This window comes from Linepithema humile, chromosome 4 (assembly GCF_040581485.1).
Source record: "Linepithema humile isolate Giens D197 chromosome 4, Lhum_UNIL_v1.0, whole genome shotgun sequence".
Classification (NCBI taxonomy): domain Eukaryota; kingdom Metazoa; phylum Arthropoda; class Insecta; order Hymenoptera; family Formicidae; genus Linepithema; species Linepithema humile.
The window spans coordinates 11,136,478-11,160,891 of record NC_090131.1 but is presented as its reverse complement, the minus strand read 5'-3'; the positions used below and the strand labels follow the sequence as shown (position 1 = coordinate 11,160,891).

General features: G+C 28.2%; 2 protein-coding genes across 5 annotated transcripts; one reads left to right on the top strand and one right to left on the bottom strand.

Moving 5' to 3' along the window:
- The first annotated feature begins 6,066 nt into the window (after positions 1–6,066).
- LOC136999735 (uncharacterized) lies at positions 6,067–13,933 on the top strand. Of its 3 annotated transcripts, none has more exons than XM_067354367.1 (7): positions 6,067–7,399; positions 7,709–7,807; positions 7,899–9,488; positions 9,649–10,700; positions 10,783–11,257; positions 11,750–11,815; positions 12,482–13,933. In XM_067354367.1, exons 1-7 carry the CDS (start codon positions 7,261–7,263, stop codon positions 12,697–12,699), a joined length of 3,639 nt encoding a protein of 1,212 aa, XP_067210468.1. In that variant the 5' UTR covers positions 6,067–7,260; the 3' UTR covers positions 12,700–13,933. The 3 variants fall into 3 exon arrangements, with proteins under 3 accessions (XP_067210468.1, XP_067210469.1, XP_067210467.1); XM_067354366.1 differs by having other exon boundaries at positions 6,087–7,399; positions 11,750–11,995; XM_067354368.1 differs by lacking the exon at positions 11,750–11,815 and having other exon boundaries at positions 6,069–7,399.
- Positions 13,934–17,007: 3,074 nt separating this feature from the next.
- Positions 17,008–20,627, bottom strand: LOC136999737 (uncharacterized). 2 transcript variants are annotated; one of them, XR_010890054.1, is made up of 4 exons: positions 19,777–20,627; positions 18,888–19,106; positions 18,195–18,440; positions 17,008–17,708 (listed from the first exon to the last, which is right to left on the bottom strand). XR_010890054.1 is itself a non-coding variant. In XM_067354371.1 (4 exons), exons 1-4 carry the CDS (start codon positions 19,913–19,915, stop codon positions 17,491–17,493), a joined length of 642 nt encoding a protein of 213 aa, XP_067210472.1. In that variant the 5' UTR covers positions 19,916–20,626; the 3' UTR covers positions 17,008–17,490. The 2 variants fall into 2 exon arrangements, 1 of the variants encoding a protein (XP_067210472.1); XM_067354371.1 differs by having other exon boundaries at positions 18,375–18,440; positions 19,777–20,626.
- Between the last annotated feature and the right edge of the window lie 3,787 nt (positions 20,628–24,414).

Here is a 24,414-nt window from a genome sequence, read left to right as displayed (position 1 = left end):
AGAGTAGCCATATAGATTTATAACACATCTATAGGATGCGTTATATTCCTCCTCAAAGAAGTATTAATATAATGTTACATTTCAAGATTACGTTAGAACTTAAAAGTATGTCTTTGTATTTTTTTTAAATTAAACATTCTATTATTAAAACTATAAATGTATTATAATTTTTTCGATATTACGGCGATGTTACTTGATGTGCGCGTTGTAGGATAAGTCAGTATAGTGGATAAGATGAGACGGGACAATAAAAAAGAAATTTTAATTACAATTGAAATAATATTTATTAATATGTAATATATATGCAATTGTTACAACTCCGCAAAGACCTGAGTCACCAGTTCACAATCAATTATGTTATTCTTATTAAATAAATCGCTTTTGTGATTCGCCACGTGATCGGGGTCCTTCCCATTCCTCGCGATTTCTGAAAAGTGCGCGAACTTGACATCAACCATACCGGTAACGTTGTTCAACGAATAATTGATGCAGTCTACACAATATTCGAATGCAAACATGTTACACGCGGTTTGGCTTGACATGATTAAACATAATGCTGATGTTGCTAGGCGCATTACTTTTAGGTTGTTAATTTTTCCAAAACTTAACATGCAGTGTCCAACGGTCTGAGACAGTGCTTTGTCCACATCATTCTTAAAGAAGCTGGCGATGATGCCCCGTTGATTCATGAGTTCTTTCCATACGCCGTATGATAGACGTAACTCCTTGCCATGGTTGTCACCGAGAGCGATTTCCACACGGCTCGGCGTTGAGACGTTGATTCCGATGTCAAGATACTTGTAGTCGGTTTTTGTCAACGAGTATCTTTTAGCCAAAACTCTGGGAGGCGTGATCATGCTTCTATCGATGCTTAGCGAATTACTTCCATTTCTGTGGAAAAAAGCTTGCGTGAGTTCAAAGTGTAAGAATGGCGGTGAGTTCAAAAGTGCGAATAGTAAGAGAGCCAACTTATTCGTTGGGCGAATATTTCCGCTTCTTCGTGAAGGTCTCCACACCTTGCTGTTTGTTGGTCAGATTACTCACAGTTGTCTGCTGTACGGTAGAAAACATCGTTGCTATAATTCAGGTGAAGCGTTGCAGCAAAGTAGTGATTGTCCAAATGATTTCAGATAACTGTGACAATTTGTATTTTTTGCGAGCTTTTTATACCCGCTTGTTGCACACGACACTAATTAAAAAATGCTGACAATGCTGATTAAAACATTGAAATCTGGCAACAATGGCGCCCAAAATGCTGACGTGGCAGCCTGTTCCTATGGGCTTTTGCACACGGCACTATTAAAAGTGCTGATTAAATATAAAGAAATCTGGCAACCATGGCGTCAAAAAAATTCTGACGTGGCTGCTGCTAAAAATAGTGATGATATCATTCTTGTAACAACGCAAAATGGTGCCAAAAGTGCTGACGACGCAAAATGGCGCCTGCAAATTCTAAAAAGTAATGACGTAATCCATAAAATATGTAGTCCCCTCTAATCTCTTGTAACCTGATATACACATCGCAAAAGTGCTGATGCTGCGCTTTTACAACTGTACGTGTGTAACCTGATACCCCTTCACAGTATTGTAATCTGATACCTCCTCCCCTCAAAGAGCTGTAATCTGATATCCCCTCCTCTCCAAAGTGCTGATGCAGCGTAATCCGATACCCTTCTCCCCTCCAAAAGTGCTGACGTAGTGTAATCGGATGCCCCCTTCCCTCCAAAAGTGCTGACGCAGTGTAATCCGATACCCCCCTCCCCTCCAAAAGTGCTGACGCAGCGTAATCCGATATTCCCTCTTTTCCCGCACCCCCCTCATTGCCCTATGGGTTTGAACTAGGGATGGGCAAAGATCACTCGATTAATCAAACATCGTTGCTTTTTTTATTAAAAAAACGATTATTCATTCGATGTATTTATGTTCGATCAATTGCAACATCGTTATTTTTTTTCTCGATGTTACAAAATTTTTTACTAGATTTACTAGTTATAAGACTGAATCTACAATAGGTGTAGTAAGCTTTAAGCCGTAAGAAATTAACCAATCACAGTCTATTATTTTTCTATAATTTGTCTATGACTGGTCAATTTCTTATGGTTTAAAACTTACTACACCTATTGTAGATTCGGCCTAATGCTTTTTACACACAAGGCAGCGATCACATAACTTTCCCCTCGGGAAAAAATAACGTTATCGATGCATGAAATAAAACGCACTCAAAGTCAACGTGTCTGTAAGCCATATTAAACGAAACTAATAGCGTTTTCGAATAAACGGGGTTTGAACGATCTAGGGTTGATCAATCACTATTTTACTATAAATGCAAGTCTTTCATTGGTGGAGAGGTTGCAATGACGTCATTAACCAATCTTGGGTCGTTCAAATCCTGTATAATCGAAAACGCTATAAAACTCAACGTATCTGTGGGACCCACAGTGTGGGCAGTGGGACATGACGCAAGTCGTGAACAATCGCAAATGAAACGTGATGTGCTCAGGTAATACCAGTGCGGTGGCAACGACGGAAGATGTCCGAAATTAAATATAATATACGTTCACTTAAGAATATCCGTGTCACGGTAGTTTCGAGGACAATCGAAACAATGAGCCGGTAGACATTACGTGATGAGAAGTCGTCTAAATCTAACGCGCGATCGGGTTTGCAATACAATAAACTTCAATGTAAGTATAGATTTGTGTAATTTAATATCGTGTAAATATGCATGCAATTTTGTACATGGTTTATATTATAAATATATTTTTAGGAGAAAAAATATGAGTGCTAAAAAGCATACATCACATAAAAGCATTGTCTGGAAATATTATGTAAAACAAGATAATGTATCTTCTCGTTGCAAATTATGTACAAAAGTTTTAAAACATGGAAATAATACAACGAATTTGATGCAGCATTTGCAAAGGAAACATACACTACATTTGCATAACAATAAGCTTACAAAAAATAATGAACAAGAAAATCAGAGTGATAGCAATATTAATAGTGAAGATGATATGATATATACTGTAGATATAGACGATCCGAATCCTAATGAAGAGAATCCTAATGTTTCTAATTGTTTGAATGTCACGTCTTGCATACTCAAACATAAGATAAATTATAGAATAAATATATAATACCTATATATATAATATCTATCTATCTATTTATCTATATATATATATATATATATAAATCTGTTATTTTATTTATTAGAGATGTGTTACAGGTAAGACAGCTAGTCAATGAAAAGATTGATGATGCCTTTCAACGAATTAATTCTTTTAAAGGTAAGTTAATATGATGTACATACAATTGTGTATAATCGTGAACAGAATGGGTAGACTATTTTCTTGCTATAATTTTTGGAGTAAATATGCATTTTAGGTTACCTCACCAATTTTGTTGCTCTTTTAATATGTAGAGAGGGGGAGGGGGAGGTATTCTGAGCAAAATTTTCTAATAAATTAAGTAGGGGACGGCATTATCCCTCATTTAATTTATTAGGAAAAGTTGCTCAGAATAACCCTCTCTCCCTACAACATATTAAAAGGGCAACAAAATTAGAGGTGTGACCTAAAATGCATATTTATCACTTTTAGGATGCACAAAATATATTTATGCAGATTACTGCTACAGATTATTTAGTAATTATTTTTGTACTTTTGTATATTTTAAAATTTGTTAAAGTTTTTATTATTTTATCTATAATTTTCATCTATAAGTATCAATGATTGAAGATATCTAATAACTATTTTGCTTTTTATTTTTATAAAAGGAGGCACGCAAGCTTGCAATATAACCAATATGATTGCATACATAATTGCAAAGGATAATCTTCCTTTATTAACAGTAGAAAATGAAGGATTCACACAATTGATGAAGATGGTTGCACCTTTATACACGTTACCAAGTAGGAAAACAGTAACAAGATTGTTAGATTCAAAGTACGATATTTTAAAAAATAAGTTTATTTATGATATACAGAATATTACTTTTTTCACAATTACATGTGACATTTGGACAGATATATCTAACAAAAGTTACTTGGGTATAACTGTACACTACTTAAAAACTGAGACACTACTAACAAAAGCTATTATAGGTGTGATTCCATTAGAAAAAAATCATACGTCAGAATATATTAAAGATGAATTACTTTCGGCGCTTCAAACTTTCAAAATTGATTCGTCTAAAATCATGGCTGTTATTACAGACAGTGCTCCCAATATGGTCAATGCAATAAATAGTGCATTTGGCGTTAAGAAACATATTCCATGCATGGCACATGTTTTGGCACATTTAGTTCCTGATAGCTTAAAGATATATATATATATATTAAAATTTTAAAAATTTGGAAATTAACAGCAGAAAGAAGTAAGCCATTCGCCAAGTTAAAGATGCAAGCATGCAAAACTAAAAAAATAGTCAAGAGTCGAAATTATAATCAAAAATAATAATCAAGAGTAAAACTGCACTCCTATCAGAACTCTTTTGTCGATTTTTAAAGAATTTTCTCAATTTTGTTTTAAATAAATTCCCAATCTTCACGATTTAAAGATACTAAAAAAAGCAATATATTAAGCCTTTCTGGTGTTAACCGATTTCTAATCTCTGATTTGATAATACCTGCTTTTGAGAAAATGCGCTCAGAAGGAACAGATGTACCAATAATTGCTAAATATCTTATTGCTATATTAAATAGCACAGGATAGGCATGTTTTAAAGTTTGCTAATATTTTAATGGATCATTATGTCTTGAAATCACTGGTTGACTCAAATATTGTTGTAATTCTATATTTCTACCACCGGGTTCATCGCGGATTTCAGTATATGATGCAACTAAATTATCATGAAAATTCCATAAAATATTGGTTTTATTCATTCAACTGGGATTGTAGAACTTCGATTTTCTTCTACTTGCATTAAAGAATTAATATAGAAAATTGCATATATATATATATATATATATATATATATATATATATATATGTATGTCCAGAGGTAGTTTTCGGGACATTTTGTGCGACGCAATAGCAGTTTTCAGGACTTTTGTTGGTTTTCAGGACTGTCCCGAAAAAATTTATATATCCAAAGGCAGTTTTTGGGACGCCCCGAAAACTGCCTTTGGATATATAAGAGAACTGTCCTGAAATGTACCACTTCATATATAATGTTTATATATATAAATCATTTGTATAATGGTATTTTTCAGGACCTATTAATAAAGTCCAGAAATTAATACACACCGATGTATATATATCGTAAATCATAATATATATTTCCAAAGTAGTATTTCTAGTAATGATTCTAATAAATATAAGCTTTATATATATATTTCTTAATTAATATACTCACAAGTAAAATACTTAAGTCCCGAAAGGTGCCTTTATATAAGTTGAAATATTAAAACCGTTATTATTTTTAATAATGATGTATATATCAAAAACATACTTCACGCACACATTACAGAAAAAAATATTGATTACAATAATACAATAATAGATAGCAAGTATATGCGTGAGCGGCGCACGAGCAACTGGACCGTGTTTACCCGAACAAAAATAGATTGTAATTATATAAAATGATATGATATAAATTAATTTCATATGATCATATATAATAATATCTAAAATTTGACTGTGTTCATAACACAGATAAAATAAAAAGATATTTATTAAAAAACGCAAAAAAACTTGGCGCTGCTACAGTAAACTACATATTAATTTCATTGCTTTATAATACTTTGTGGTGTAGCAGCGCCAAGTTTTTTTGCGTTTTTTAATAAATATCTTTTTATTTTGATTAAATTTTTTATATTTTTTTATCTTTTAATTAAATATTTTTATTTTTTAAATATATTAAAAAATTTTTTAATTTTATAGAATTTTATAGAAGAGTTTTATAGAAATAGTGTACAACTTTTTTCATAGTTTTTTAGTCCCACTTGGTGCCATTTCCTGATATCATATTTTTTTGTAGAAAGTATATATAATAGCTTTTTTGAAAATTTTAATATACAAGTTTTTTTTTAAAGGTTTTAATATATCTCTTGATAATATATATGACAGGTTTTTTTGATAGGTTTAATATATACAACAATTTTTTTGAAAGATAAAACAATACGGTTTTGTTTTAGTTGTGACAAGAGCGTGTACTTGGTTCAATTTACATTAGTGTAGTTGTGAAAGTGTAAAGAATATGCTCAAGTGTGTATAACGAATTTAAAACATTACGTTTATAAAAAGGCAGTGTCTAAAACTGTTTGTACAATAATGTTACTGCTAGGAGGACTTTAAATGTACTTGCAGAATCATTCCTGTAAAAAATTGTAAAATAGGTTGTATTGATAGAGCCTATATAGTTCGAATAGAAATCGGAAAGTTTCATAGTTGTATTTCTGCTGTTTTGTTAGATTTTTTTCGTGGATGGACGCATCGCATTTGCGATTGTTATACGCATTTGCTTTAGTTTCGCGAACAGATTTCTTTTGTATTAAAGATTAATTTCATTAACAATAAGAGATTATTAGGACGCAGATGTTCGTGCACGATCCCGAGTCGGGCGCGGAGAACCACAGCGTGCGAGTGCTCGCTAAAGTGAGGTAGCAAGTTGCTCGCTCTCACTCGCACTCACACGCTGCGGTTCTCCGCGCGCGACACGGGATCGTGCACGAAAATTCACGTCCTATTCATTAGTTTATTAAGATATATAAAACAAATCCATATTCTCTAACAATGTTAATTAATCGTTTTTCATTTTGGAATATCATGCAACAAAGACTCAAGTCTTTATTATTAGATCTATTGAAAATAAAATTGTCCTGGAAACTGCCATTGTATATGTTACAGTTTTAAAACTGATTAGAAAAGATATACATAGTCAATATCTATATTTCAAAAACGATCATAAAATTAGGATAATTATTTAAATAATGAATGAAATTGACTATTGCTTTTATTTATTTCAATAATCTAACAAATTTTACTTTATAGGTTTGTTCATGTATGTTTCAATAACAGGACGCGCGATCATTCTTGTCGCGCGGTAAAAGTTAGTCAATCAACTGATAACTTTTTCATAAAAACAAAAGACTGATTGGCTACTGCGTCGTACGACAAGCGTTACCGCGTCCAGTGTATAGAAGCCATAAAACTACATACCGTACATACTATATACGTTCAAGAATTATTTCATTTGATATGTAAAAGTCATTTTCGTTTTGTATGTATATATACGACTGAATACTTATGTGAAAAAATGTCACGATATATATTGTTTTTTTGTAATTGTCATAAATATTACGGAACAAATATGAAACACAAAAGGATGAACGTTAAATGTGCAGTTAATAGAAATTGTAAGAAAACATGTATTATACGTACAATTGCACAGAACAGTAAGTATTCATTTTTATTTTATTTACTTAAAATAATTAAAATATTTTCAGCGCATGTTGCATACATTCAGCATAACCTATTATAACCTATTTGACAGAATATAACCTTTTTAATCAAGTAATCTTTAATCAAGTAACCTTAATAATCAATAAATAAATCAATATAAGCCATAAATATGTATACATTTTGCACAGTATCGTTATTTTAACTTCCTTTTTAGTTAAATTCTTTTTTAATTAAATTCTCGCAGCAACACGTTTTGATCAATTGTGTCCAAATAAATGAAATTAAATATTCTATTTTTACAGAAAATAAAGACGATCTTTTTATAATCGCTAAAAATTTAAATACAAATAATCCACGCATTGTTCTGGAGAAAATAAAATTAATTATTCATGATAACAATAGTAAGTATTACAATTTTAAATTCTGAAACTACGTGTGATATTTACATTGCATTTTTATTTTCTACACTAAAAATTTTTCTATTTTTTGCAGTAAATACAGAAACATCACAAGATGTTTGCACTATTAATATGAATACTAATAAGCATATTAATACCAATAGTTTGAACAATGCCACTGATTTTGACAATAATACAGAAATTTTTCTTAATAACGAATATGACCATAATGCAATAAATAATGTCAATAATACACATATTGATTCTGATAATGCCATGATACTTTCCAAAGATAATAAGAATAGTAGAGTAAAGACTATAAATCTTAATGTAACAGTTTCCCGTGATAACGATAATAATTATAAAACAGTAGATAGTGATATTAATACCAATAATTATATGAATAATAATAATCCTAATAAGAATATATCATTCTCCTGTGATAATGACGAAGATCATAGCATAGCAGATAAAGCTATTAATGCCAACAATTCTACGAATGATACTGATTTTGATAAAAATGTGATATTTTCTTATGGTAATAAATATGGTCACGATGCAATAAATGTTGAAGATTACGCCAATAATCCTAAGAAACATGCTGATTCTGAGAATGCCATAGTATTTTCCAATAAATGTGATAATAAGCATAGTAGAGTAAAGGCTGTAAATCTTAACGTTACATTTACCTGCGATAAAAGTTACAATACAGTAGATGATGACATTAATGTCAATAATTCTATGGATGATAATAATCCTAATAATAAAATATCACTTTCCTGCAATAATGACAAAGGTCATAACATAGTAGATAGTGCTATTAATGCCAACAATTTTACGAATAATACTGATTTCGATAATAACGTAATATTTTCTTATAGTAATAGCAATGGCTGTAAAACGGTAAATGATGATATCAATACCAATAATTCTACGACTGATAATGATCTTCATAATAATATATCATTTTCCTTGGATAATGATAAAAATCATACTATAGTAGATAGTACTATTAATGCCAACAATTCTATGAATAATGTTGGTTTTGATAATAATGTGATGTTTTCTCATGATAATGACAATGGCTGTAACACTATAGATATTAATATCAATAATTTTATGAATTGTAATAATTCTGATAATAATATGACATTTTCTGATAATGACAATGCCAATAATTCTGAAACTGGTGTTGTTCTCAATAATGTCATGATATTTCCCTATGATGATGACAATAATTCTAGTATATTGAATGATCTCACTACTGCCAAAACTTCTACGATTTACAATAATAGTGATAATAATATAATATTTTCCTGTGATGATGATAACATTATTAGCAACACACAAATTGCTTGTGCAAATATAACAAATACTTCTGAATATCTACCTTCAGCATCGGAAATTACAGTTGAAAACGAAACTACAGAACATGAAAGCATTCACAATAATAATTCTACAACTAATGATAAAAATTCTTCAGAATCACTGATAGACATTTCTTTTATAAATACATTTGGTTGTAAAGAAGACAATTTACATATTCCATTCTCCCAGCCTAAGGGACTTCAAAAAAAGAATTTTTGTTACTATTGTAAAAAGTTTCAAAGTAAAATTGCACGCCATTTAGAAAACGTGCATAAATTGGAACCTGAAGTAAAAAAATTTCTGTTATTGCCAAAAGGTGATCATATTTTTTTATTTTAATTCTATAGAATATTGTATATTTTTTATAAATAAAATAAGTATTAATAATCTTGTTAATATGTATATACATTTTACACAAGTTTATTAATATGCATTTCTTTATTAATATGCATTTCTCAATATTATTTTTGTTTTAGGTAATTTAGAGAGGAAAAAAATTATCGAAACTATTAGAAGAAAAGGAAATTTCATATTTAATACAGATCCTGCCATAAATACAGGAGAGTTAATTGTTTGCCGAAGACCTGCCAAAAATAGTTGTAAAACAGTACGAGATTTTACGAGCTGTGCAAAATGTAAAGGATGGTTCACTAAAAATAATATCAGGCATCATTTTAAGCAATGTGTAGGTGTATCCAAAGGCAGAAGTGTACAAATTTTAGGACGTGCTGTGATGGGAAGAATACATGAATGTGCAAGTGAGACAGTAAGAAAAGTTTTATTCCCAGTTTTGAGGGAAGATGATGTTACACGATGTATTAGATACGATAAATTATTAATAACATTTGCAAACAAATTATGTATCAAGTACAATCTTCAGCATCAACAAGATATGATACGTGCTAGACTTCGACTATTAGGACGGTTTCTTATCGCAGTAAAAGAATATAATCCTGATGTAATAGAATTTTCTGATATATATAATCCTTCTATATATGATGATTGTCTTAAAGCAGTAAATAAAGTAGCACATTTTGATAGCATTAATAAAAAATATGGTGCACCATCAGTTGCATCAAATATTGGGACAAATTTAAAACAAATTGGCAATTTGTTAATAACAGAGTGCATAAAAACAAATGATATAAAGAAGCAAAATAGTACAGAAAATTTTTTAAAATTAGTACAAGAAGATTATGGGATTTCTATAAACAAAACAGTGGAAGAAAATATAACACAATATAAAAGACAGAAAAAAATTACGCTTCCATCTATGGAAGATATAAAAAAGCTACACTCATATCTAAAAAACGAAAGAAAATTATTATACACAAAACTTCAGAAGAAATTTATGTACAAAACATGGCTGGAACTTGCAAAAGTTACACTTACGTCTACACAAGTTTTTAACAGGAGAAGAGCAGGAGAAATTGAACGTGTTACTATAGAAGATTTTAATACTCGCGAAGGTATAACAAAAGAAGCATATTTTGATTTATATAAATCATTAGGAACCAATTTACAACAGGTAAAAATTATTTTTTTATGTGTAAATAAAATACAAACTAATATGCAATGCAAAATAAAAATTCTATAACTTTTTTATGTAGGTTGCTGATAAATACGTAAGATTCTTAATTCGTGGAAAATTAGGACGCACAGTGCCTGTGATTTTAGACATGGAATTAGTTCAATGTATTGAATTAATTTTGAAGCACCGACAGGATGCAAATGTTTCTGAAAAAAATCCATATGTATTCGGCATACCTAATAGCAGTAAGCGCTATTTCAAATATTTAAGGGCATGTATCCTTATGCGATATTTTTCTAAAAAATGTAGTGCACAAATACCACATACATTAAGAGGCACTGAATTACGCAAACATATTGCTACAACGTGTATTACGTTGAATTTATCTGAAAATGAAGTGGACGATTTGGCGAATTTTATGGGACATCACGAAAAAATTCATAAACGCCACTACCGGCAATCAATACCAGCAGTAGAGATCATTCGTATGACAAAGTTTCTTCAAGCAGCATTAGGTGAAAATATGCAACAAGAATCTAATAATAGTGATTCAGGTATAATTATTTACCTTTATTACTCCATATATTTATATAGTTCTTTTTATAAAATACATTAACTATTGTATAACGTTTTTCTATATTTTTTATTACACATACGTATTTTATCAAAAGACAAAATTAGGTAAAGGCATCTATAATCCGATTCAAAAAATTAATAATAAAAATAATGTTATACAACCGCGGACGTCGATGTGTAGAAATTGAGTGGAATAACAATAAATAGTATGAATATGTAAAGTATTAGTAATATATAATATGTATATATATATAGTATATAATATATATATAGTATATAATATATTTACATATTGTTGAAGAGAATCTAAATTGAAACGTTTCATTGTCGTAATCATTTCTGCTCCGCTCAATTTTTGTGCATCGATATTCGCAGTTGTGACACACATAAATCTTAGTTTTATGAATCAATTTTAATATATATAACATATATACATAACAGTTATCATAATATTATATTATTAATAATAGAGGAGAAAGTGCAAGATACTAGTGAAGATACATTGAGTGAAGAATCGGAAAGCGATGCCGAAACATGTATGATAAGTTCACGTAAACCTCTTTCAGTACAATCTAAAAACAAATTTTCTAAAACTTGCATAACAGATAAGCAAAAAAAATCAGTAAAAAGCAAAATTATACGTCAAAATCGTACAATTGCGAATAGCGACAGTGATTCTAAAACTTATTCTCCAAAAATGAAAAAACGTCGCAGTAGTAAGTTTATTTTTACTTTTACTTCATACAGTGTCTTTACAAATTTATCAAATAAGAGTGTGTTCTCTTAAATACTATTTAGTATTGTTTTCATGATTATGTCAATATATTGAGCTCTAATGTATAATGCAATTTGATTCAACAATTTTAATATACATAATAATAATATTTGATTTAAGAAATAATAATAATTCCTTGCTAACTTAATTTAAAAATTTCATTTATTTATATTATTTATTCTTATATTTTCCATTTTTAATTTTTACATTTTCTACATATTTTTATAATTATAATTTGATTTTATTAATAATTAAACAAATTTCTCAGTATTTTAAAGAAAACTTATATAAGTAATCCGAAACTAGTATAAATTAGAATAACATGAAATTAGTAAGAAATACATAAAAATTTAAATTAAGTTCAGGTGAATCATTACTTTTTATATAAAATAGTATTATTGATTATAATATTTTATTTATTTTGTAGCGTCTCCATTTGGTCCAACAAAAAGAAGACGTTGGATAGAAGAAGAACGTAATGTAATAATGAAAGAATTTCTAAATGAAATTAGCGCTTCACAACTACCATCTAACAAGAAAATTTCCCATGTAAAAGAACAAAATAAGTGCTTAGACAATCGATCTGTTGCTCAAATTAAAACATGGATCCATAATTATATATCTGGCAAAATTAAACGCCACTAAATGCATAAATGTTTATTCAAAAATATTTTAATCGTTTATTAAAAAAATACGATAATTATTTTTACTTAAGTTTTTAACAATCGCAGAAACATTAACTGTTTGTGATTATACATGTGCAATATATCATGTTCCATATACTATTATATGTGTTACTACATGTGCACTATGTCATTGTATTGAAAATATTTTAAACTTCTTTATTTTTTGCAAAATCAAATAAAATATCTAATAATTTTAGTTTTGGACACAAATAAAAGTTAACACAATGTTATAAGAATTTCACAAAAAAGAAAGTTAACGAAGCGGTACTGTGCAACCATTCGTTTTTAGGGCATATGTCGATATTAACTGTTTGTGATTACATGTATAATACATTATATGCCATACGCTATTATATATATGTTATTATATATGTTTATATGCACTATGTTATTGTATTGAAAATTTTTAATTACTTTGAATAAATATAAAATAATGATGATACTCTATTTTACGATTGCACATAAAATACATGTTTTTATAATTCTGATTATCCGCACATTTAATGTTTATCCTTCTGTATTTTTTATTTTTTATACATAATATTTATTATAATCATACAAAAATAACATACCTTATATTACAGCTTTCATGCATAATGTAACCGATACGTACAAACGAAACAAATTGAAATGATCCAATGACGCTTATAAGCTTTCTTCAGATAAATTTTTATAGACAAAATCTAACTCAAATCTTAGGAAGACCTTCGCATCAAACATTTCATGTGAAGTAGGGTAATCAATCAGCCATCGACGAGATTAAAGACTCGCTGTTCTTCGAGCAAATCTTCAAGACCACTATGTTGACTCGCTGAGTCCAGGGATAATTGAAGAACACTAATGTTACTAATTGCATCTGTTATTTCACAAAAACGATTAGAAATTTAATCTAATTTGTACATTTATGTATACAATATATTATATATATATATTTTTTTTTCTTTTATATATAATCTAAAATTGTACTTATATTTATATATATAATACCTTATATATTAATCATCACGTCACGTTAAAAATATGACAGAACATGTACAATGAAATCCTGAATAATACGATATATAAGTATTGATTATGTCACATATATATGTATATGTGTCAATACGGCGGTGTTCATAATTTTTTAATAACGGAATTTTTAATACATGTAACAATCATATTACTCTTCACGCCATGCAAAAATTTAACCATTATCGTTATCAATGCATCAAAGTACTTACGTTATAATTCAAATTTCATACCTTTTGCGACACTTCTGTATTTATTTAATTTAATAAATAACATTGGATTATCTAATTCATTAAGAAATTAATTATATTTTTCAAACTAGTTGATAATAATTATTTACAATCCTTCGTAATTAAGCACCATATCATAATCGATCGCACTAATGTAGTAACAGATATGTTTATATATGTATATAATAATTACATGAAGAGAAAGTTAGATTACGGAACATTAATTTTGACACTATTTATTTAACTTAGATATTAATTTATATATGTTTTCAAAACACGGGCATTGATTATGATTTTTCTGAAGTCCTTAAAACTGCCTCATATTATATAGTGGCAGCTTCCGGGTCATTATCATTTTCAATAGGTATAATATTAAATAATCGAGTCTGTTGCAATTGAAAATTAATTTTTGTAATTGAATAATGACTATTAATATTATTAAAATTATGTTATACATATGTGTGAGGATCAACTATAACAATAAACATGTTTCATTTATTAAAGGCAGTTATGAGAGTATAAAAACATAATATGCAAGCGTGCATTGTAAATTTAATACATGAGTATATATGAAATCATAATCTTTAAGACTGTTTATATAATAATCTACCTATCCTGAAGATTTTAAATATTTCCAAATCTTTGTATTAGGCATTCATCAATGACATGTTAATTGACGTGTTTTAAGTGTAGAAAAATCTGTTTAATTAAAGATGAAACATATATGAGTTAATATCTAAGTTAAATAAATAGCGTCAAAATTAATGTTTGGTAATCTAACTTTCTCTTCATGTAATTATTATATACATATATAAACATATCTGTTACTACATTAGTGCGATCGATTATGATATGGTGCTTAAGTTTAGTTAAAAATGTAATGTTAAATCATAACAAAATAATGAATGCATTAAATTATTCCTCATAACGAAAATATTTAAATTTCTAATTCATACATATATAAATTATCATCTATTATCATCTTTTATATGTAATCTTAAATTGAAAATCTCTAAGGGCCTATCCAGACAAACTTGCATAGTCGCATAAACATATACATCAGGAAATGGATTGGTTCATTTCCTTATTGACATCATTGCAACCTCTCCACCAATGATAGACTTGCATTTATAGTAAAATAGTGATTAATCAACCTTGGGTCGTTCAAACCGTGTACAATCGAAAACGCTATATACAAGTGTGTCTGGATAGGCCCTTAGAGATTATCAATTTAAGATTACATATAAAAGATGATAATAGATGATAATTTATATATGTATGAATTAGAAATTTAAATATTTTTGTTATGAGGAATAATTTAATGCATTCATTATTTTGTTATGATTTAATATTACATTTTTAACTAAACTTAAGCACCATATCATAATCGATCGCACTAATGTAGTAACAGATATGTTTATATATGTATATAATAATTACATGAAGAGAAAGTTAGATTACCAAACATTAATTTTGACGCTATTTATTTAACTTAGATATTAACTCATATATGTTTCATCTTTAATTAAACAGATTTTTCTACACTTAAAACGTCAATTGACATGTCATTGATGAATGCCTAATACAAAGATTTGGAAATATTTAAAATTTACGGGATAGGTAGATTATTATATAAACAGTCTTAAAGATTATGATTTCATATATACTCATGTATTAAATTTACAATGCACGCTTGCATATTATGTTTTTATACTCTCATAACTGCCTTTAATAAATGAAACATGTTTATTGTTATAGTTGATCCTCACACATATGTATAACATAATTTTAATAATATTAATAGTCATTATTCAATTACAAAAATTAATTTTCAATTGCAACAGACTCGATTATTTAATATTATACCTATTGAAAATGATAATGACCCGGAAGCTGCCACTATATAATATGAGGCAGTTTTAAGGACTTCAGAAAAATCATAATCAATGCCCGTGTTTTGAAAACATATATAAATTAATATCTAAGTTAAATAAATAGTGTCAAAATTAATGTTCCGTAATCTAACTTTCTCTTCATGTAATTATTATATACATATATAAACATATCTGTTACTACATTAGTGCGATCGATTAGTTACGATATGGTGCTTAATTACGAAGGATTGTGAATAATTATTATCAACTAGTTTGAAAAATATAATTAATTTCTTAATGAATTAGATAATCCAATGTTATTTATTAAATTAAATAAATACAGAAGTGTCGCAAAAGGTATGAAATTTGAATTATAACGTAAGTACTTTGATGCATTGATAACGATAATGGTTAAATTTTTGCATGGCGTGAAGAGTAATATGATTGTTACATGTATTAAAAATTCCGTTATTAAAAAATTATGAACACCGCCGTATTGACACATATACATATATATGTGACATAATCAATACTTATATATCGTATTATTCAGGATTTCATTGTACATGTTCTGTCATATTTTTAACGTGACGTGATGATTAATATATAAGGTATTATATATATAAATATAAGTACAATTTTAGATTATATATAAAAGAAAAAAAATATATATATATAATATATTGTATACATAAATGTACAAATTAGATTAAATTTCTAATCGTTTTTGTGAAATAACAGATGCAATTAGTAACATTAGTGTTCTTCAATTATCCCTGGACTCAGCGAGTCAACATAGTGGTCTTGAAGATTTGCTCGAAGAACAGCGAGTCTTTAATCTCGTCGATGGCTGATTGATTACCCTACTTCACATGAAATGTTTGATGCGAAGGTCTTCCTAAGATTTGAGTTAGATTTTGTCTATAAAAATTTATCTGAAGAAAGCTTATAAGCGTCATTGGATCATTTCAATTTGTTTCGTTTGTACGTATCGGTTACATTATGCATGAAAGCTGTAATATAAGGTATGTTATTTTTGTATGATTATAATAAATATTATGTATAAAAAATAAAAAATACAGAAGGATAAACATTAAATGTGCGGATAATCAGAATTATAAAAACATGTATTTTATGTGCAATCGTAAAATAGAGTATCATCATTATTTTATATTTATTCAAAGTAATTAAAAATTTTCAATACAATAACATAGTGCATATAAACATATATAATAACATATATATAATAGCGTATGGCATATAATGTATTATACATGTAATCACAAACAGTTAATATCGACATATGCCCTAAAAACGAATGGTTGCACAGTACCGCTTCGTTAACTTTCTTTTTTGTGAAATTCTTATAACATTGTGTTAACTTTTATTTGTGTCCAAAACTAAAATTATTAGATATTTTATTTGATTTTGCAAAAAATAAAGAAGTTTAAAATATTTTCAATACAATGACATAGTGCACATGTAGTAACACATATAATAGTATATGGAACATGATATATTGCACATGTATAATCACAAACAGTTAATGTTTCTGCGATTGTTAAAAACTTAAGTAAAAATAATTATCGTATTTTTTTAATAAACGATTAAAATATTTTTGAATAAACATTTATGCATTTAGTGGCGTTTAATTTTGCCAGATATATAATTATGGATCCATGTTTTAATTTGAGCAACAGATCGATTGTCTAAGCACTTATTTTGTTCTTTTACATGGGAAATTTTCTTGTTAGATGGTAGTTGTGAAGCGCTAATTTCATTTAGAAATTCTTTCATTATTACATTACGTTCTTCTTCTATCCAACGTCTTCTTTTTGTTGGACCAAATGGAGACGCTACAAAATAAATAAAATATTATAATCAATAATACTATTTTATATAAAAAGTAATGATTCACCTGAACTTAATTTAAATTTTTATGTATTTTTTACTAATTTCATGTTATTCTAATTTATACTAGTTTCGGATTACTTATATAAGTTTTCTTTAAAATACTGAGAAATTTGTTTAATTATTAATAAAATCAAATTATAATTATAAAAATATGTAGAAAATGTAAAAATTAAAAATGGAAAATATAAGAATAAATAATATAAATAAATGAAATTTTTAAATTAAGTTAGCAAGGAATTATTATTATTTCTTAAATCAAATATTATTATTATGTATATTAAAATTGTTGAATCAAATTGCATTATACATTAGAGCTCAATATATTGACATAATCATGAAAACAATACTAAATAGTATTTAAGAGAACACACTCTTATTTGATAAATTTGTAAAGACACTGTATGAAGTAAAAGTAAAAATAAACTTACTACTGCGACGTTTTTTCATTTTTGGAGAATAAGTTTTAGAATCACTGTCGCTATTCGCAATTGTACGATTTTGACGTATAATTTTGCTTTTTACTGATTTTTTTTGCTTATCTGTTATGCAAGTTTTAGAAAATTTGTTTTTAGATTGTACTGAAAGAGGTTTACGTGAACTTATCATACATGTTTCGGCATCGCTTTCCGATTCTTCACTCAATGTATCTTCACTAGTATCTTGCACTTTCTCCTCTATTATTAATAATATAATATTATGATAACTGTTATGTATATATGTTATATATATTAAAATTGATTCATAAAACTAAGATTTATGTGTGTCACAACTGCGAATATCGATGCACAAAAATTGAGCGGAGCAGAAATGATTACGACAATGAAACGTTTCAATTTAGATTCTCTTCAACAATATGTAAATATATTATATACTAATACTTTACATATTCATACTATTTATTGTTATTCCACTCAATTTCTACACATCGACGTCCGCGGTTGTATAACATTATTTTTATTATTAATTTTTTGAATCGGATTATAGATGCCTTTACCTAATTTTGTCTTTTGATAAAATACGTATGTGTAATAAAAAATATAGAAAAACGTTATACAATAGTTAATGTATTTTATAAAAAGAACTATATAAATATATGGAGTAATAAAGGTAAATAATTATACCTGAATCACTATTATTAGATTCTTGTTGCATATTTTCACCTAATGCTGCTTGAAGAAACTTTGTCATACGAATGATCTCTACTGCTGGTATTGATTGCCGGTAGTGGCGTTTATGAATTTTTTCGTAATGTCCCATAAAATTCGCCAAATCGTCCACTTCATTTTTAGATAAATTCAACGTAATACACGTTGTAGCAATATGTTTGCGTAATTCACAATCTTTGCAAAGTATTATGGCATTATCAGAATCAATATGTGTATTATTTATTAACATTATTTATTGCATTATGGTCATATTCATTATTAAGAAAAATTTCTGTATTATTGTCAAAATCAATGGCATTGTTCATACTATTGGTATTAACATGCTTATCAGTATTTATATTAATAGTGCAAACATCTTGTGATATTTCTGTATTTACTGCAAGGAATAGAAAAATTGTTAGTGTAGGAAATAAAAATGCAATGTAAGTTTCACACGTAGTTTTAGAATTTAAAATTGTAATATTTACTATTGTTATCATGAATAATTAATTTTATTTTCTCCAGAACAATGCGTGGATTATTTTTAGCAATTATAGAAAGATTGTTTTTATTTTCTGTAAAAATAAAGTATCTTAAAATTTTATTTACTTGGACACAATTGATCAAAATGTGTTGCTGCGAGAATTTAATTAAAAAAGAATTTAACTAAAAAGGAAGTTAAAACAACGATACTGTGCAAAATCTATACATCTTTGTGGCTTATATTGATTTATTGATTATTAACTTGATTAAAAAGGTTATATTCTGTCAAATAGGTTATAATAGGTTATATGTTGTGCTGAATGTATACAATGCGCTGAAAATATTTTATATTATTTTAAATAAATAAAATAATGTTACTTACTGTTCTGTGCAATTGTACGTATAATACATGTTTTCTTACGATTTCTATTAACTGTACATTTAACGTTCATCCTTTTGTGTTTCATATTCGTTCCGTAATATTTATGACAATTACAAAATAATAATATATATCGTGACATTTTTCACATAAGTGTTCAGTCATATACGTACGTACATACATAACGAAAATGACTCTTACATACCAAATGAAATAATTCTTGAACGTATATAGTATGTACGGTATGTAGTTTTATGGCTTCTATACACTGAACGCGGTAAAGCCCGTGTCACACTATACGCATTGAAGAATGAGATTAGAGATCGAAGATTGGGAATTTGACTAATCAGGAAAAAGTAATATTTGTGTGCTTCTTCCCGATTGGTCAAATTTCCAATCTTCAATCTGTAATCTCAATTTTCAATGCGTAGTCTGATACGGACTTACCGCTTGTCGCACGACACAGTAGCCAATCAGTCTTTTGTTTTTATGAAAAAGTTATCAGTTGATTGACTATCGTGTTAACTTTTACCGCGCGACAAGAATAATCGCGTCCTGTTATTGAAACATACATGAACAAACCTATAAAATTTGTTAGATTATTGAAATAAATAAAAGCAATAGTCAAATTCATTCATTAATTATTTAAATAATTATTCTAATTTTATGATCGTTTTTGAAACATAGATATTGATTATGTATACCTTTTCTAATCAGTTTTGAAAACTAACATATACAATGGCAGTTTCCAGGACAATTTTATTTTCAATAGATCTAATAATGAAGAATTGAGTCTTTGTTGCAATATGACACTCCAAAATGGAAAACGATTAATTAACATTATTAGAGAATATTATAGATTTGTTTTATTTATCTTAATACACTAATGCATATTACGCGAACGTTCATGCACGATCCCGTGTCGCGCGTGAAGAATCACAGCGTGCGAGTGCTCGCTGAAGTGAATTAGCAAGTTGCTCGCTCTCACTCGCACTCACGAGATCGTACACAAACGTCCGCGCCCTAATTATTATTATAAAATGTCAGAAATAATTCAACTGTTATAAATATTAACAATATTATTATGTCCTGGAAACCGGGTTTTACATAAAATTGTATAGCAATAAATGGCATATTTCAGGACATCATTGTATTTTTGAATTTAATAAATGTTAAACACTATTTATCAGAATAAGAATTATTATTATTATTTTTTTAAACGTATTTCTATTAACGAGAAGCGATTTTGTACAATTGTAGAGTGATTTATACAAAATAAAGCAATGTCCCTGGAAACTGCCTACTTATATACAGTCATGTAACTATAAAAGGGCATATTTCAGGACATTGTTGTATTTTTGCTTTTAATAACTATTGAACGCAAACTCTTGCAATTAGAATTATTAGTTTCTTTTTCTTAAATATATTTCTATTAATGGAAAGTGATTTTGTATGATTGTAACGTAATATGTACAAAATAAAAAAAAGTCCTGAAAACTGCCCACCTATACATAATTTAATTGGCTAAAAAAAATAGGGCATATAAAAAAAAAAAAAAGATACCACCAGATTTATATTAATGCTCTGCATAATATAAGATAATAAAATCAGGTGGTATAAAAATGTCCCGAAAACTGCCTCTGGACAAACATATATATATATATATATATTAAAATTTTGAAAATTTACATGTGATAATATAATGTACGTTTATAACTACACATATAATATCACAAGATATTTAATATTGCAATAAAATTACAATATATAACTTTAACTCAAAATTTAAGCAAAATATAATTAAAATACAAAATATTTTTTTTAATTTTGAAAATTTGGATATATATATATATATATATAATATATATAAATTTTATATAATATAATAAATATATATATTAATATTAATAATTGTTATATATTTTTTTATTTTTTATATTATTTATTCCCCCTCCCCTCCTCTCTCTCTCTCTCTTTCTCTCTCTCTCTCTCTCTCTCTCATTATTTTTTTGACTGATATATAATTCCATCTTTTGTGTATATATGTACAATATTTGTTTTTAAAATTATTATTTCTTACTGTTCTCCATTTACCATTTGCCATTTGTGTACATGGATATGCGTCATTTTTAATTTAATTATTTATTAATAATTTTATGTACTTTACATTTTCTGAAAGATTAAAGAAGAATAATTTAAATATTATAAAATTTCTGTTTTAGATACAATTTGTAAGAGTAAAAAAAGTCAGCTGTGACAATGCATTAATCTTCGAAACGTGTGTAATAAAAGTTTATAAATGTATTATATTGGTATTATATTGATTATGACAACATTTTGTTTTAAATAGTAATCAATAAATCATAATTATTTTTATAAAGATTATGAAAAAATGTATATATAGAAAGATGTATATACAAAATTTTATATAAAAAGTACATATTTTAAAACAAATATATAAACATAAAAATGTATCTGTAAGATATATATCTTTACTTTTTAATACGTGATTACGTTTATACATCACTCGAAATCAAATTTAATAACATCTATAATTATAAAACTGGCTAATCACAGCTATTCCTCTGAAAAAAATGACTGTGATTGGCTAGTTTTATACCTACAAATGTTACTAAATTCGATTGACATGTAAGACCGGATCTACAACAGGTGTAGTAAATTTTAAGCCGTAAAAAATTAACCAATCACAGTCTATTATTTTTCTATAATTTGCTTGTGACTACGTTTTCACGTCACCCATAATTAGGTTTAATAACATCTGTAGTTATGAAACTGACCAATCACAGTCAATCCATTTTTCAGAGAAATAGCTGTGATTGGCCAGTTTTATTACTACGGATGTTATTGAACCCGATTATGGGTGACGTGCAAACGTAGTCTGTGATTGATGAATCTTTTACGACTTACATTTTACGACTCTATTGTAAAACAGGCCTTAATCTTTTATATGTAGTCTGATATGGGCTTCAGATTTGTTTAAGACCTTGTTTACACCGATCGTTTAGTATGCGTACTAAATCTGCTTCTCTGATAAGTATAAATTGTTTAGTATAAAATTTACACCAATCAAAGTAGCAGATTTAGTACTTGGTATACGTACCAAACGGTGCAAACCAGGCCTGTTATAAAAATTAGAAATTAATTGAACATCGTTGATGTTTTCAAGAATTAATCGTTTATAAATTACTTTTGATAATCGATTATTTTAAAGTAGATTCTTTTTTAAGCATCGCCCATTCCTAGTTTGAACTCTCCTAGCTATACTACTACTTACTACTAATTACTTTCAGTAATTTGGCTCTTAGCAACTCCTGATTCTTATCGGTGTGTATTTGAACGTGTAAAAGATACATATAAAAGATTACATATATGTAAGATTCCTAAGAATTATCAGAAAATTGCCGTCGATAATGCAGGGAAAACATTATCATGTATTTAGAGAAATTTTGGGTATATGATTATGTCAATAATAAAGGAGGTCGCTACTCGGCAAATATAAAAGTCGGTGCAAACGCTAAAGCCAGGAGAAGTACTCAAGTAGCTCCGAAAGTAAAAAAGAAGAAAAGAAGACAGTGTATAAGACGACTTGGCAAAAAAAAATACTCTATAAGAAAAAGGACTCAGAACATTGTTCGACTTATGGTGAGAACGTTGCCATTGTGCGAAGATCACAGAATTAATTGATAATTTCATTTCGGCTATCGGCTCATTATTTTATTGTTATTATTTCCTGTTTGTTCACTAATTAATTTTTGAACTTTTATTAAACATTAAATTGTATTCATCCTGATACCGGTGTGGCTTTATTTGAGAACCTTACAGCTAAGGTTTAATAAACTCAGAAGTGGGATTCGTGAACAAAGACATTTTGAACAAAGATATAGAGAATAGGGATAAAGAACAAGAACGCTAAAGACTAGAATTAAAAAAAAAAATTGATTATTTAAAAACGATAAAATAATAACGTGGTTAGCTTGTGTTACAAGACGGTCGCAGGAAGTGAGCGGGATTTGTGTCAGCCAATCAGCGCAAAACACGATTCGTCCGTTAAGTTCAAAAGAAAAAAAATAATCAGAAAAAACGATATACGAGAGTCGAGAAATAGTAAAAATTCAGAAAAAAAAAATGGATTGAGAAGATTTAGAAGCATTAAAAATTAATCAAATGAGAACGCTGGCAGCAAAATTAGGAGTGACTGCTACGGGTTCACGTTTAGATATGTTAGATCGCATTGCTGATTTTTACGATTGTAACGAATGGCCAAGGCAATTTGATGTCGAATCAATTGCAAGTGAAACAAATATGGGTACTAACGAAATTGAAATTGCGCAAGAAGGGAGCTCGTCGTCGTCGAACGCACAGATAATGCACAGTCTTCAAGAAATGTCGAAAGTAATGCAGGGGTTAATGCGTTCACTGCAAGAATTAGAAGAGAGACAGAGCGCGGGAAACGGAAGGTCCGAAGCGTCTCATGTGCCGCAGAGAGAAGCGTGTACGGTAAATTCAGAAGGAAGTGTGAATGGTGATAAAAAATGGCAGCAAATTAAATTTGCTACAAGATTAATTCCATTTTTCTCCGGGAAAGACGAGGAAAATGTGGTACGATGGATCGAGAGAATA

Bases quoted from the DNA above. Each gene is read 5' to 3' on its own strand.
- LOC136999735 (XM_067354366.1), top strand. From the start codon at position 7,261: ATGTCACGATATATATTGTTTTTTTGTAATTGTCATAAATATTACGGA. The intron at 7,808-7,898 runs GTAAGTATTACA...TATTTTTTGCAG, and splicing joins AATTATTCATGATAACAATA to TAAATACAGAAACATCACAA. The intron at 11,258-11,749 runs GTATAATTATTT...TATTAATAATAG, and splicing joins ATCTAATAATAGTGATTCAG to AGGAGAAAGTGCAAGATACT.
- LOC136999737 (XM_067354371.1), bottom strand. From the start codon at position 19,915: ATGTCACGATATATATTATTATTTTGTAATTGTCATAAATATTACGGA. The intron at 19,107-19,776 runs GTAAGTAACATT...TACTTTGCAAAG, and splicing joins ACGTACAATTGCACAGAACA to ATTGTGAATTACGCAAACAT. The intron at 17,709-18,374 runs GTATGATAAGTT...TTTATTTTGTAG, and splicing joins GGAAAGCGATGCCGAAACAT to CGTCTCCATTTGGTCCAACA.